A 17603-nucleotide genomic window follows, 5' to 3' on the forward strand; every position below is an offset into this window, starting at 1 on the left:
AATAGAGTGGAAGGTCCTTGTCCTTAACTTAATTTAGTGATGTAAAGTTTCATTAATTTTGTTTGATAATGGATGGGGGACTAGTAAGATAGTTTGTTACGCCTTTTTTTGGAAAAACTTCTCATTATTCAGTAAAGAATCTTTAACTTCCCACTTGCATTCCATGTTGTCGCTCTAATTTATTATACTAAACCTTAAGGTGGTGCAGTGAAGTTGTTTGCTATGTGATGTCATACTACTATGGCAATAATCATATCATCATATCATATTATATCATATCATATCATACTATATTATAAAGGAAACATTTTTTCCTTTCACCACATTTATTTGAAACTCCTATTTATTTTTCCTTTCACCACATTCATTTGAAACTCCCATGACTTTTTAATTTCTTTCTAATAATAATAATAATAATAATAATAATAATAATAATAATAATAATAAGTTGTTTAATAAGGTTAAATAAATATCAAACCTAAAGTATAATCACATATAAACTAAATTTCAATACTAAAATAATATATTACTTCTACTTATTAAGTGATTTTTTTTAACTTTTAACATATTATACATAATTTATTAGTTTTAACATATTGTTGGATGTAAACAATTATCATTTCAAAGACACAATTTTGGAACAATTTGTATAAAATACTTAAATTATTAATTTGAATATAACATTACAGGGTCAACTTAAATATAAATTTTAGTTGAACTTAAATAGCCCAAAAAATATTTTGTAAATAGTTAAAAGTGATTAATTGTAGTGTTTTTCTAATAGTGATTATAAGTTGGTTAATAAGGTTAAATAAATATCAAACCTAAAGTGTAATCATAAATATACTAAATTTCAATTTTAAAATAGTATTTTTTTACCTCTACTTACAAAGTTATGTCTTTAACTTTTAAGATATTATACTTAATTTATTAGATTTAATATGTTGTTGTATATAAACCATTGTCAGTTTAAAGCTACAATTTTCGAACAGTTTGGACAAAATACTTAAATTGTTATTTTAAATATGACATTACAATGTCTACTTAAATATAAATTTTGGTTCCACTTACAAAACCAAAGAATATTTTGTAAATAGTTAAAAGTGATAAATTTTAGTGATAAATGCAAAAACTAAATTGTAATCCCAATTTAACTAGAATACGTCCTGAAGATATTTTTATAATCGTTAAAAATTTTCAAATAAGTAGCTTAAAGTAACTTATAATAACAATAGTTAAAAATAACTCTATATAAATGATTATATTGTTACCTTTAAAATCAAAAAATAATGTTTGATGTTTTAAATAATTATTATGATAAATATTAAAATATTAAGCAAATAAATTTTAAAAAATCAATTAACAATAACAACAACTATAAATAACTTTAAACCATATATTATATTTAATTTTACTCATGTGTAATTCGTGGATAGAAGTCATTCAAACGATTGAGATTATACATTTATAATATATGTATATATTATCATATAATGCAAAATAATCAATACATTATATCAATTCATTATACGAATTATTATATCAAATTTAACAACAATGTTATTGCTATACAAAAAAACATATATTTGTAAAGACTCGACAATATAGGTATCTGTGCACAATGCGCGGACATTCGTTTAGTACTATATTATAAAATAAACATTTTTCCTTTCACCACATTCATTTCAAACTCCCATGCATTTTACCTTTCACCACATTCGTTTGAAACTCCCATAACTTTTCAATTTTTTCTAATAATAATTATAAGTTGGTTAATAAGGTTAAATAAATATCAAAACTAAAGTATAATCATATATAAACTAAATTTCAATATTAAAAAGAATATCTTTACTTCTACTTATAAAGTTATGTTTTTTAACTTTTAACATATTATATTTAATTTATTAGCTTTAATATATTGTTGGATGTAAACCATTAATATTTTAAAGATACAATTTCGGAACAACTTGTATAAAATATTTAAATTATTAATTTGAATATAACATTGCAGGGTCAACTTAAATATAAATTTTAGTTTAATTTAAACTACCCAAAAAATATTTTGTAAATAGTTAAAAGTTATTAATTGTAGTGTTTTTTAAAATAATTATTATAAATTGGTTAATTAGGTTAAATAAATATCAAACCGAAACTGTAATCATAAATGTACTAAATTTCAATTTTAAAATAATATATTTACTTTTTACTTATAAAGTTGTGTCTTTAAATTTTAACATGTTATACTTAATTTATTAGATTTAATATGTTGTTGTATGTAAACCATTATCAGTTTAAAGCTACAACTTTTGAACAGTTTGGAAAAAATACTTAAATTGTTAATTTAAATATAACATTACAATGTCAACTTAAATATAAATTTTAATTAGTTACACTTAGAAAACTAAGGAATATTTTGGGAATAGTTAAAAGTGATAAATTTTAGTGCTAAATACAAAAAATAAATTGTAATCTCAATTTAACTAAAATATCTCCTAAAAATATGTTTATAATCATTAAAAGTTTCATATAAGTAGCTTAAAATAATTTACAATAACAGTAGTTAAAAATAACTCTATATAAATAATTATATTGTTACCTTTAAAATCAAAAAACAATGTTTGATGTTTTAAATATTTATAATGATAGAAATTAAAACATTAACACTACTAGAAAATTAAGTAATTACCTACAACATAATTGGTAGGAAATCCGTAGGAACAAGGCGGTACCTACAAATTTCCTACAAAAAACGGGTTATAGAGAAAACCCTCATGGGTAATTTTTTCCTACAAATTAGCTACAAGCCTTCCTATGCATTTCTTACGAAATATTTTGTTACAAATTTAACTACGGAATACCTACGGAACACGTTAACTAAGGGGTACCTACAGATTACCTACGAAACACCTACAAAATACATATAAATTATTTTCCTACAGAATACCCGCAAACTGATTTTCCTACAGAATACCTACCAACTACTTTTTCTACAGAATACCTACCAACATCTTTTCCTACGGAATACCTGCCAACTACTTTTGATACAGATTACCTATAGACTTGATTGTATTTTATGTCCTACAAAATACCTAGAGATTATTCATTTCCTACAAATTTTCTATGATTTTTTTACCAGTTTTTAATGCTATATTAAATTTATAATTCTTACATAATATTTATTCCCTACAATTTAGTCAAAAATCTATTGCTCTATTAAATTTATAATTTAAAAATTATCCAAATTTGCTGCTAAAAAAAACCAAACAAATAATTAAAATAATAGTCAAATACCATTACATTCATTAACATTAAAATAATCAATACCATACCATTGATACATTCAAATACTCAAAATACCATTACAATACCCTGACAAAAGTTAGGAACTAGTCAATAACATAACATTCATTAAATGTTTTAAAACAAAAACTAAGAACTACTTTGTGGATTACCGGACGAGTTGATTTGTTTCATAAAGGCCGCCAATTGTCGTTGCACTTGCAATTCCATTTCATTTCGCATTTACTGCATTTTCAAATTCATTTGACTTTGCTTTTCATCCATGGTTTGTTGCATGTTTGACATTTGTTGTCGCAACTCATTAACCCAAAAATAGCTAGACAAACACATGTAGTTAGTAAATGTAATTCAACTTTAAACCATGCTAGCAATGTACTTTACTTTTAATTCAATATAAGAACATAGTAGTCATAATAACACCGTAGCTATTCTGTAGCTATTTACTTATGGAATACATATGGGCTTACTTCCGTCTCTATTCTGTAGCTATTTTGTAGCTAATTACCAACGAAATAGCTACGGATGTGTGTCCGTCGTTATTCCGTTCCAATTCTGTTACTAATTTAATGTATCTCATTCCGTAGGAATTCCGTTGGTATTATGTAGCTAATAACTACGAAAATTTTCTGTTGTTATTTTCCTATAGCAAAGCCCCTCATTTTCTAGTAGTGTAAGCAAATAAATTTAAAAAAATTAATTAACAATAACAACAACTATAAATAACATTAGATCATGTATTATATTTAATTTTATTCATGTGTAATTCACAGATAGAAGTCATTTCAAATGATTGAGATTATACAGTAATAATAGATGTATATTTTATCATATAATTTAAAATAAACAATATATTGTATCAATTTAGTATACGAATTATTATATCAAATTTAACAACAATGTTATTGCTATATTTAAAAAAACATATATTTGTAAAGACTTAAACTATATAGATGTTTCTGCGCAACGTGCGGGCATTCGCCTAGTTGGTTATAATGAGGTTACTCTACTGCTCGAAATAGAGAGTTCTCGGTTGATTCGGTGGCATCACTGGTCTTTCTAGAGTGGTGAGTAACTATCCTTTGATTTATCTTCTGAGATAGGCAAATGGTTATGGTGATGTTTTAGGAGGAGCATGTCAATAACTAACTATCCTCGTGATTATTATTTTAATTATCTTGCTCCATCTTCCTTCTTTATATAGGTTTAGAGACATTTCCTTATTTATTTCTTTCCTTCTTCTTTTCAAGTTTTAGAAATGTTGTTTATTTCAGGAATTTTTCCTACGCTTGCTCAAATAAAAGTCCTTAAAAGTAAAGTATATTTTTCTTGAAGAAGACCATATTATGATTTTGTGTTGGAATATCTAATTATCCTTTACACTCCCCACAAAATTATGATTTACATTAACATTTTCGATGCTAGTTAATTTTAGGCCTCCTACCTCATATTTCTACTCTAAAGTTCTCAAATTCTATGTGCTCCATATTGCCCAACTACTTTCCATATTACCATACTTCTTCCGAATCTCTTTATTTTCAAGTATTTTTCTATGGTAATTCATATTATGATAGTTACATATTTCCTCATCGTACCAGTAATTGGTCTGTTAAAGATAAAAAAAATGATTAAGAATTAGAAAGATTCTCGGCTTTAGGTGAACAATGACCATGTTTTTTTTGATGAATAATAGTACTGCTCCTATAACTGATACATCACCTACATCGTTTCTATCATAAATGGAACTTTTCATACAACTCATATCTTACAATATTGTAGGGTGAGATTTTTCGAAGCATATACTATCAGATCCGGCATGAACATTGTGTATCATGCATATGTAGGGGAAGATGACTGGGTTTTTATAAAGAAGAATTTTTAGTACACTACTCTTCCTTTGTTTTTTATTCTATTTTGCGATTATTTGAGATCCTTCCCGTTCAGACTAAGAGGGTGTGTTAGAATATTTTATTGGTCTCTATGTGTATAATGTATGGACGTTATTGTAACATTGTACATTATATATTGTTGAGAAATACACATTAATCGTATCGAGGATTTTTCATAATCTAACAAAAAGTGTAGTTAACCGAGTTTCATTCATATTCATATGATAGGACAATATAAATGTAAAATATGTAATTGAAATTGAATGTCATTGACTTGAAAAAATATGACAGATTAGTTGGGTTTCAAATGAGAATGGTTTCGATTTGAAATAACAATTTATTTTCAACAATATAATTTTGAACTGTTTTTTATCGAATAAAATAGAAATAAAAACAAATGAAAATGATTGTAATGATAGTAGAATTATTTCTAAAATTATTATAAATATCATAAACAATACCAAACAAAAATAAGTGGTCATGAATGAGTAAACCCATCAAGATGCACATGCCCTTGTTCCCTCCCTACCACTTGGGGCAAGGCTGTTTTTGATTATAAGGTCATGCTTCACTAATAATTATCATTAATTAAATAATTATTTTATGTGAATATATTAAAATTTAATTAGTTATAGAGACATAAAAAAACATCTATCGATAGCCACTAACTAAAAATTAATCTCGCATTAGTAGTACCTAATTGGGAATATGGGAACATAAACAAAAGATTTATGATAACATAATCAAAACTGAAAACATTATTAAACACTCCACATTAATATGTTTTGAGAGGCAAACCAGTAGAAGAGTCATTGTTTCTTGTCCATTACAAAATGTCCCAAATCATCTTTTGACAAATTCTATATACTATCAAACTTTTTCATGACAAAAACAAAAACAAATCCAAACATATTCAAACATTAACAGCTTGATCCATCCATGTACTTTGATGATTTGAAGTTGTCATGAACTTGAATCAAGATTAGGGTTTGCTTCATACTTTTCTTTAACACCTGTTCTTGCATTTTTCCATTGCTCTTGGGGCTGTAAATCAAGATTAGGGTTTATTTCAATACTTAGAGTAGGGTTTACTTCAAGACAAATTAAAAAAGGAAAACGCAGACACCATGCTAAGAAATATGTAAATAAATGAGTTTATTGTTGCTCACCAAGTCCAATTGCATCTGATCCCTTCATGATTCGAAGTCGCTTACAAGAATCAACAAACATTCTGCACGAAAACAAGTTTGGATTGTTGAGAATACTTGTTTTCTAAATTTTATGTGTTAATATTACCAAGAACTTACGCCCATGGGACGTCACCAACAAGCATCCAATCACCATCTTTATCTTCATAGCTTGGAACATATTCAGAACTGTTAAGGAGATCCATCAACTTGCTCTCATTCATGAAATCAATCATTCCTTGGGATCCATACTCTCCTGCAAGGATAAATAAATGAACATCATAAATATATGTTAAAAGACATAATTTGATGTAAAACACCCTCATTAGTTAATTTGAGTAGCACCCTATTTGTCCAACAGAATTATAAAAAGTTGTATTTTAAAATACCTCATGAAAATTACATCGTAGAACATGTTTTGAGAGTTAAAGAAAATATAAATTAAAATATTAACATAAGCAACACGACATATGCTATACCATCAAATGTTTGAAGACCTAAGGCTTCGAAATTTATATTGATCCGAAAATTAACTTTTTTCTTGAACGGCTGAGAAAACTATCCATTTAAAAATCGTGACTATATTAGAATATAATAATTATAGAAAAAGGAAACATATACACTTGATTAGTATCGGGATTTGAAATATTCAAGATTCTATCGAAGTCACGGATAATTATAAACAAAGCGTTACATATATACGTTTTCATCATCAATAACTCGAATCTTCTTGAGCGTAATTGTACGTTGCGAAACATTTTGTTTTTTATTTTCCGGACTATCCGAGTTGTGTGATAAAATTGGATTACTGCTTCTTTACTTTCTTAATAATTTATATGAAAAACCTTTTCCAGATGTGACTAAACTAGAAGTGAAAACTTCGGCCATCTTTATGATCATGCACGATACAACCAACAAGTAATGCATTTTACGTTTAAACCCTTTAAATTATTAGGCAAATTTCAACTTCTCGAGAATGAACTAAGACATACCCATGGTGAAGGAGCTAAACATCTTGGCTAAAGCATCTGATAATTGTTGATAACTCTCATACAATTTAAGGTCCACCTTGCGAAGATACGGTGCTCCATCCATTGAAACCTTCACAAAGGCCGCATGGTTGTTACTACCGGTGGTGGCTGCCACCACCTTCTCAGTTTCCTCATTATTGCTCTTCTGAGCCATCACGTTTTTGCGATAGTTTCGCACTGGTGGCCATCCTACCACCTGTGCCCTATTAAGTAAAAAAGAAATTAAAAAAAAACAATTAACAATTTTCATAAAGTAATATGATCATAAAAGTTTATAAGCCGAGGATTAACATATTATATATTAGATAGAAGGAAAGGTTGTTTTTGCCGAATATGTAAACATTCAACTTTAAAAATGACAGACACACACACATAGGTATATATATATATATCTGTATATGTGTATGTATCTTATTAAAATAATAATTAAAAAAGAATCGTACTTGGCTGGTGGCTTGATCAAATCTTTGTTGTTCTTAGAGTTCTGTAACTTCATATCATTTAGATTAGTTGAAGATGAGGACTGGTCATTTGGTTGTAGATTGAGCATAAGATCAACAGTCTCTGCGTAGCCACGTTTTCCGGTGACCTTTAAGGTCTCCGCCTCACAGCCACTGCCTCCTCCACCCGGCAGGCCAAGGCATAGCTCCGTTTCCATGAGGTTCATCATGATTTTCTTGAAAACTATCAAAAGCTTTGTTTTTGCACTGCTTCCTGTTGTATCTTCAGTTCCTTCTTAAGAGAGAGAGAGAGAGAGAGAGAGAGAGAGAGAGAGAGAGAGAGAGAGAGAGAGAGAGAGAGAGAGAGAGAGAGAGAGAGAGAGAGAGAGAGAGAGGCAATAAGAAAGAGGAGAAGTGGAATAGAAGTTCATGTGCATATATAACAAGGAGTTGCATCATTTGCATCATGTACTGACGGATTATATGCAAACACGTGGTGGTATTTGGTATTTAAATCTTCTAGGATCAAGGGCTTCTTTGTATATAAATTAAAATAATTCAAGTGTCATAAATTACAGAAATAACCCTTTCTTTATCGAAGTCCTGTAAACAATATTTTGGTTTCATTATTTCTTATATATTACTATTTAATGATTTAATGATTGGACGTTAATCCAAATGATTTAGTGATTTGAGGCCCCACGTTATGCATGGATCACAGAATCACATGCAGTAACTTTTTTCTCATATATTATACATGGTTAATTCTATATATATATATATATATATATATATATATATATATATATATATATATATATATATATATATATATATATATATATATATATATATATATATATATATATATATATATATATATATATATATATATATATATATATATAGGTGGGTTCAATTGAGAAAATAAAAAAAGTTGAGAATAAGAGAATCATTCTCAGCCACTCATTTAATTAACATATTAACATAAAATACATGGTGGCAAATTTGTAAATATGATATATTAACCTTCAATCATAGATACCATTTTTTCTAGATCGTTTATCTGTTCTTCATCAACATTATCTGTTATTTATTCATCTCGATTGTTCCTCTGTGTTCTTCATCAACATCATATGTTCTTCATCAACATCATACGTTCTACTACTTGTTCGCTATCAAAATCACATGTTCTTCATAAAAAAAGACATTGACACTTCATAAAAACATCAATTCTTCATCAAAAATCTTCGTTTATTCATCAAAATGTTGTGATTTGTCATTAAAAACATTTATTTGTACTATTAACTGTAACTCGTGTTTTAATCTTGTCCAGTTTCGTTGACATCAAACAAAATCGTTAAAATAATCCACATTTATCGATGTCACATCATTTAGTGATCACCAATCATCGAAACTTCATCAAAGGAACATTCGCCAATATCAAACAACAGGTAGCAATCGAAAGTTTATCAACATAACCATATATTTGAAGATTTTTTTAAAAATCGTTTTTCATACATTTTTTTCATAATTTTTTATATAAACCTATTGATTATTAATCGATTTTGATAGGATTTGATTTGTTTTGTAATTATTGGCTTCAATTCTGAATTTTTTACCATAGTTATATAAATTAATTTATTTGCACGCCAACTGTTCGATTAAATGCATAAACTAAATATATCATGTAATATTTACAAGTGAATATGCCTTCACACGAGAATCAATGTATATCTTTTAAAAACACAGAGCAAATATGTAATTGATATGTGAATAATATAAAAAAAATATTCACATGCGAATACATGTAATATTCACAAATGAATACAGGTAATATTCATAAATAAATACATGTAATACGTCATTTTAAGGTTTTAAGCAAGTTTGTAATTCATATGTGAATAACATATACGAATTGTATCCGCATGTAAACATATGTAATATTCAAAAATGAATATATATGTAATAATTAAATGTGAATATATATATATATATATATATATATATATATATATATATATATATATATATATATATATATGTATTATTCACAAACGAATAAAACTGTCAATAAAATCGATGACTATAAAATATATAAAATTAAAGATAAAAAAAATATTTGATAAGAATATATATTTATTCACATACAACTAATCTTTTTAGGTTAATAAAATAATTATATAATAATATGTATTTTTATTAATGTTATATTCATTTGTGAATAAATGATAACTTTTTTTTTTTCAGAAAATTATAAAAATAGAAAACGTCACTTTGAGGCCCTAAACAGTCCCGAATGGCCAAAAAAACACCGTACGTCACGATGAAGCTGTGAGTTTTATAAATCGCACCATTTTACATCAAATATGCGAATTTCGTCCAATTTCGAGACTAAACTTCATTGCGGCAAATTGTTTTGATGATGTCACTAAATTTTCATTCCTACTAGTGATGACATCATCATTATTCATATATGAATAAAGTTTAGAAATCATTACGACATATTTACTGATGATGTTACTAACTTCAATCTTACTAGTAAAAACATCGTTATCGTAATATGTTATTTTTATTTAGGTGAATAAACTATACATTTTGATTTATTTATTTTGTGAATACAACCTTTATATATAAAAATAAATAATACACTATAAGAATTGGTTTGTGCATAGTTTTTTTTTTGTATAATGTAACAATATTATTGTACATGTAAAATCAACATTAGACTAAGACAAACAACATTGTATTGGTTAATGAATATCATTTGCATTTGAATTTAATACGATCAAAATGAAGAATATATTAAATTGTATAACATTTACACGTGAATATAAAAATATATTGTCTTCGTCAACGATATCTTCTCCATTACGTCAACCAATCGTCAACCACCGAGATATGAACCAACCATTGATTGAAATGTTATTTTTTTATTGAGTTATAACGATGCCTGAAAAAACATGTGAATACACATAAAAAATGTTAAAAATATACTTTTAGTTCATAATAATAGCGATTTATCACATTCTAATTATCACATGGTATATTCACATAGGAATGTATAATCGTATGTGAATATTATTTGATATATGTTGTTTATATAGTATATTCACATGTGATATTACATGGTATATTCACAAATGAATATTACATAGTATATTTAGATATGAATATTATATGGTAGATTCACATGTGAATATTATATGGTATATTTGCTTGTGAATATTACACATTCTAGTCACATCTAAATATTGCATGGTATATATTCATTCAAGAATATTACACAGTATATTCACATATGAATAATATATAATATATACACTTGTGAATATGATACATGATATTCACATTTAAATATTAAACGATGCATTCACTTGTGAATATTACATAGTATTTTCACTTGTAAGTATTAGATGATATATTCAAATATGAATATTACACAGTTTATTCACATATGAATATTACACAGGATATTAACATATGCATATTACAAGATATATTCACAAATATATATAATTTTTATATGTTATTCACATATGAAAAACGTATAAAATTGTATATTTGTTTTGTGTTTTAATAATCATATACTGATTAAGGTGTAAAAACATATTCATATGTGAATATAACGTGGTAATTTAGTTTAGGCATTTCATCAAACAGTTGGAGTGCATACAAGTAAGCTTTATTAAAAATGCTAAAACATGATACTTTGACTATTTAAAACTTACAAAATAGTAGATTGATAGAGAATTATATGAAATTTTTCAAAAAAAAATGATTTGATGTTTTTCTAACCTTAATTTCAAAGTTTTGTTTGATGATCGATGTTGAATGAATGATATGAAGTGAAACTGCTGTTAATTATCAATGATATTGATCTAATGACACTGGGAGTAAAATTAATCGTAGATGTTGAAGATATTCTCATATTCAAGCATAGTTGAAGGTTAGATTGAAAGAACCAAAAACGAATTTTTTTGGTCTACTATTGAATGATGTTGATGAACGTGTTTTTGACGAAGATGGATGATTGATTAACACTAGATGATGTTAATCGATGATTTAATTGAAGAAATCTGGATGATCGTTGAACGTTGGAGAAGAAATTTGGATGATGAACGATCGAGTAGTAATGAATTTGAATTATTATCAAATTATCCAGAGTTACATATATGTGATGGAAGGATATCATATTATATTTACATGTTTGTCACCGTGTATTATAAGTTAAGATTGGCTGAGAATGATTCCCCCATTCTCAACCTTTTTTTTCTTAATTATACCCTCCTATATATATATATATATATATATATATATATATATATATATACATATATATATATATATACATATATATATATATATATATATATATATATATATATATATATATATATATATATATATATATATATATATATATATCAGATAATCTAGAAAATAAAATTGAAAAAATTCAAATTATTTAAACTTTACTTTATAAATGCGTTAATACTTTAGATAAAAAATTAAATTATATTAAAGATCAAAATAAAACTATACTAGATAAAACAATTCCATATAAAATCGATTTTTTTTTTTTAAAAAGAACTATAAATAGTTTAGTAGAAAAACTAGAAAAACAAAAATATCCAAAAAAAAGAATCAAGTGAGATAAAAGTGTAGCACCTGGTTCCTGGTATGTGAAATTTATCTAAGTGTTTTGCATTATTAGCCTTGGACTTGGCGAGTTGTAGACCTGACTCGCCGAGTAGGGACGGGATATGGAGTACGTTTAAGTTGGCGACTCGGCGAGTCCATATTCTGGACTCGGCGAGTCCTCGTTGTCTAAGGAAACCGTAATTCCAAGGGTTTGCACCCTATTTAAACCAACCTTATGCGCCCCAAGCTCGCCCCCTTCACCCCCAAAGCTCCCTATATCGTCCAACCCTTGTTCCTTGTGAGATTGAAGTGCTTTGGTGTGTTTTCTTGAAGATTTTGAGAGAAAAGAAGAGTAGATCAAGAAGAGAAGAAGGAGGCCAGACATCTTGGTGTTATTTCAGTGATTTCCTTGAGGTATAACTCAGTTTCCCTCTGTTTTCATGCTTATAGTCCCTTATAGCTCCATTAAAGTTCTTCTTGAGCCATTTCCAAGCTTAGGTATGATTTTAGGGTCTGTAATAAGTTGATTAACCTTTAGATCTAGGCATGATTGAGCTCCAGGAGCTCGGATCCACCGCCTTTATGAAGCCACATTGCATGAAAGCCCTAGATATACTCTTTTAGTGCATTTTGAGCCCTAAAACCTTCATTGGTGTTTATTTACACGTAAAGTTGGAAACTTTACGTGTTAATCAAGCCCTAGAAACCCAAATCTAGGTATGGCATGAGCTGGATTCAAGAAAAATCAAGTATATAGTATTTGCATGTGACAGACTCGGCGAGTCGTTCATCGGACTCGGCGAGTCGAGTCGCGAGTCCTCGAGTTTTCCCCCTTTTCGTGTTTGCGGAGTGGAGTAGTGAGTCATGGGGTGTGACTCAGTGAGTCCGAAGCCAGACTCACCCATGAAGTAACTCGGTGAGTCAACGCCCTGACTCAGCGAGTCCAATGCAATCTTGTTGCCTCAAGAACAGACTCGTCGAGTTGTTCATACAACTCGGCGATTCTCAGCATAGCATGTTCTTCGGATGAAGATGAACTTGACGAGTTGTTCATACAAATCGGCGAGTAGGATGAAGGACTATTGGACATCGGTTAGAAGAAAACTCGTCGAGTCAATGCCTAACTCGACGAGTAGAGATGGGATTATGGTCAATCGAATGAATAGGGACTCGGCGAGTCGGGTCAATTAGAAGTTGACTTTGACTTTGACTCTTGGTTTGGATAGGGATAAATGGTCATTTTACCCTAAGGTCGGTTAGCAGTATTTGACTGAGTGTTTTGTGGGAATTATAGCCGGAGGATTTCCGGGGCAGCAGCAGCAGAAGATAGTCAGTTCCCACGCAGATCAGCAGCTACTTTAAGGTGAGTTACCTTCCAGTAACGGTGGGTCTACGGCCATAATGCCGACCCACCAGTAGGAATTTTATGATAGATGTTTGTCTCTGTGATATTCATCTAGGGTTGCCACTACCTATGATGTGTTATTGTGCTAGTATGATATGATGCTATGTGCTAGTGACAGTAGGGGGAGATAGTCCCCCAGAATACCGGTAGATAGGACCGAAGGGGCGTCATGCCTAGTCATGCTAGATAGATTATGTGATATATGTGTTATGTGGTAGTAGTAGGGGGTGAAGTAGTCCCCAGTATCCGGTCGAGAGGACTGAAGGGGAGGCCAGCTCCCAGATATGCTAGTCAGCATCCGGTCGAGAGGACTGAATGGGAGACCAGCACCCAGATATGCTATCAGTATCCGATCGAGAGGACCGAAGGGGAGGCCAGCTCCTAGATAGACTAGTCTGTATCCGGTCGAGAGGACCGAAGGGGTAGGTCGGGCACCCAGATATGCCTGATAATGTATGTATGTTATTTGATTGTATGGTATGTGGTATGTTGGGGGAACTCACTAAGCTTCATGCTTATAGTTTTTAGTTTTGGTTTCAGGTACCTCTTCTTCGAAGGGGAAGGAGCTGGCGCGGTAGCGGCACATCACATACATGCTTTGTATTCCGCACTATCAGATCTTCCTGGGGATTTGTACTCTGACATTATTATGTTTTTGATAATGGTTTCCAGACACGCAACATCGTTTATGAAATGATATGATCGGTGAATGTTTTATTTCTAATGTTTTGCAAAGTGTATGTTTTAAAAATGAAATTTTTGGCTCGTATTTTTGGGACGTTACAAGTTGGTATCAGAGCCCTAGTTTGAGGGATTCAGACACACCTTCGGGGGTGTCTGAACTCAAATCGAGGGATTAAAAGATTTTAAAGAAGAAAATATTTTCTAAAAAACCAAGTAAATAGTTTTAATAAGGAACGAAGTGTGTGATGCGCACGACCGGCCGAGCTCAAGTAAGTATTCCCCAAAGTACCCATACAAGCTTATGTTATGTTTATCAGTTTCAGTAGAACAACATGCTAGAATAGGACTAAGGATCTAGGGTGATTCCTTATGTTCCTGCTTTATGTGCTTCAATGTATGAAAATTGCATGTTAGGATTGAGTAGACGGCAGTAGGATAGCCTGTTTAGGTTATGCCTGATAGTATGAGTTTAGCATTGTATGCTAGTTCAGCTTCTCTGTGTGAGGACGGATTTGCTTGAGATTGTTCCCTTTTGTCTGAATTCTGCTTGCTTTGTGCTTTGTGGGACTCTGAGCGATGGGAATTAGACATTAGGTGAATACGTCACGTCACATGTGATCATGGTTGAATAATCTTAGAGTGCTGGATTTGGCCCTATTGCGCAGCTCTTGTCTGAGTCTAACCGTTGTAGAGCCGAGTCTGTTACTCGAAGGATTATCTGAGCCTCGCCTCATGTGATGGTATTCAAGTAATGACTAATTGGAATTACAAGGAGGCCTTCAGCAGCTGAGGACCGGGTAGGGTGGAGTTAGAGATTTTCCTGGGGCAAGCCTAGGATGAGTATAGCAGTGATCAACGGTAGTGAAAGGGACCTGGTGGAGTCAAGGCAGTCCTTGGAGAAGGTACGGATAGATGTGGAAGGCAGTATGGGCCCATACTACTGAAAGCAGAGGATCCGTACCCAAATCGAGGAAGGCCAAGATAAGACCCGGGAACTTGTAGTAGGTGTGATCCCTCCAGAGGTATCAGTATCGCTAACGATTATTATTTATGTATTTCAGAATAGTGGTACTACGCTCGAGGCCAGCAGTTGGCAGTACGGGAGAGGGATCGGGTTCGGGATCAGGTTCTGAGCCAGTAGATGAGGGGCTACTTTAGTTCATCGTGTCAGAGATCACCAAAGGCATCCTTGAGTCGACCCCCATTATCTTCGGGTCGATCAAGGAAGGGATAGTGGAGTTGATAGAGGATCGCCTCAGGGCATTCAGGAGCCACATGGCATCTGGCCAGTCGGGATCTCTCACACTGTCCTTCAAGGACTTCCGGGGCAGTGGTGCGCCGGATTTTCACGGGGCGAAGGACCCCATAGCTGCCAGGCGATGGATCGCAGACATTAAGTCTGCACAGCTGACTAGCTTCTGCCCTGAGGGGTCAAAGGTGAGATATGTAGTAGGATGTTTGAGAGATCGAGCTAGGGATTGGTGGGAGTCCATTGGTGACTCGTTGGGAGCCTAATGACTAATTGGCAATGTGGTGGCTGATGCGCTTAGCCGTAAGGCGGCACCGATCAGGGATGTGTGTATGAGGATGATGGTGGTGATTCCACTGCTAGAGCAGATTCGGGAAGCTCAGCAGGAGGCTATGAAGGAGGAACATCGGAAGAGCGAGCGAATAGTGGGTCAAGTCACCTCCTTCGATTATGATTGCCGAGGATTATTGACACTACACCGTAGGGTGTGGGTGCCGTATCATGGAGGCATGCGCCAGATCTTGATGGAGGAGGCGCACAAATCCCGATTCTCTATTCATCCAGGGGCGACGAAGATGTATAGGGATCTTCGTCTAGACTATTGGTGGCCCTGCATGAAGCGGGATGTGGTCTGGTACGTCGAGCGATGTTTGAACTGAAGGAAGGTCAAGGCCGAGCATCAGAGACTGCACGACAAGATGCAGCCGTTGGATATCCCGTTGTGGAAATGGGAAGATATTACGATGAATTTTATCACAAAGCTTCCCCCGGACTGCACGAGGAGTAGATTCGATTTGGGTTATCGTGGATCGATTGACCAAGAGCGCCCATTTTATTCCAATCCAGGAGAGTATCTTGGCCGAAAAGTTGGATGATATCTATATCAGGGAGATAGTGGCGCGGCACGGGGTGCCAGTGTTGGATAAGGTGTCTAAGTCCATAACTTATTTGGTATATACTTGACCCGACCCGGCATGGTCCATTTGGGTTGCATTTCACACGAACAATTTATGAGAGTTATACACATATGTTTATTAATATATTATAAGTTATAATATATTAATATGAGGTTATGTTATTTAATTAGTCTTAGTCTTAAATTAATTATGAATTAATTTAGAGATTAAAAGGAAGACTAATTAGATTATGGGCTACTGGTTTTATATGGTGTGGGCTAACACTCATTTGTTAATGGGCTAGGCTTGGATGGAAGTCCATGGATGATCCATGGAGCTTTTAACCCATGGGTCCTTGGAAAAGGAAAGGTCATGGGTTATTAGGGTTTCACCCTAACCATGTACACTATATAAGCATGCTTATGGTGCATGAAATGGCAACTAGTGAACTAGTGTGTGTGTGCTTGTGTGTGGCCGAAATTAGTGTGTGTATACACTCTCTCAAAGTTTTCCAAGAGTTTGTGGTGATTTGTGATTCCATTTGAGGCATTCACACTATTGGTGCTTGGCCCTCAAACTCCTCAAGAATTAAACTCATCAAAAAGGTATGTAATCTCTTCTAACTCTTTTATGTTGAAATGTTCCCCATGCCATGTTAGATAGGTTATGAACCTTGGAAAATTATTATTTTGCATGTATTTAGACAAACATAGATCCAAGGTTTATTAGGGTTGCATGCACACTTAGGAAGTGTTAGATTGCTCAAAACCCAACAGTGGTATCAGAGCCTAGGCTTGCTTGTTTGATACTTGATGCAAAATAGTTGAAAAAGTCGAAAAACTTGTTGTCTGCCTGATGAACTCGCCGAGTTCATGGGGGGA

At 31.7% G+C, this 17603-nt stretch overlaps 1 protein-coding gene across 1 annotated transcript; it reads right to left on the reverse strand.

The window, feature by feature from the left end:
* Positions 1–5903: 5903 nt before the first annotated feature.
* LOC111877048 (auxin-responsive protein IAA14) lies at positions 5904–8189 on the reverse strand. The gene is made up of 5 exons (XM_023873592.3): positions 7848–8189; positions 7366–7607; positions 6494–6629; positions 6356–6417; positions 5904–6230 (listed from the first exon to the last, which is right to left on the reverse strand). The coding sequence occupies exons 1-5, from the start codon at positions 8072–8074 to the stop codon at positions 6193–6195; spliced, it is 705 nt and encodes a 234-aa protein (XP_023729360.1). The 5' UTR covers positions 8075–8189; the 3' UTR covers positions 5904–6192.
* Between the last annotated feature and the right edge of the window lie 9414 nt (positions 8190–17603).

This window comes from Lactuca sativa, chromosome 3 (assembly GCF_002870075.4).
Source record: "Lactuca sativa cultivar Salinas chromosome 3, Lsat_Salinas_v11, whole genome shotgun sequence".
NCBI lineage: Eukaryota > Viridiplantae > Streptophyta > Magnoliopsida > Asterales > Asteraceae > Lactuca > Lactuca sativa.

Bases quoted from the DNA above. Each gene is read 5' to 3' on its own strand.
- LOC111877048 (XM_023873592.3), bottom strand. From the start codon at position 8,074: ATGATGAACCTCATGGAAACGGAGCTATGCCTTGGCCTGCCGGGTGGA. The intron at 6,418-6,493 runs GTAAGTTCTTGG...GTTTTCGTGCAG, and splicing joins GTTGGTGACGTCCCATGGGC to AATGTTTGTTGATTCTTGTA. The intron at 6,231-6,355 runs GTGAGCAACAAT...CTTGATTTACAG, and splicing joins ATCAGATGCAATTGGACTTG to CCCCAAGAGCAATGGAAAAA.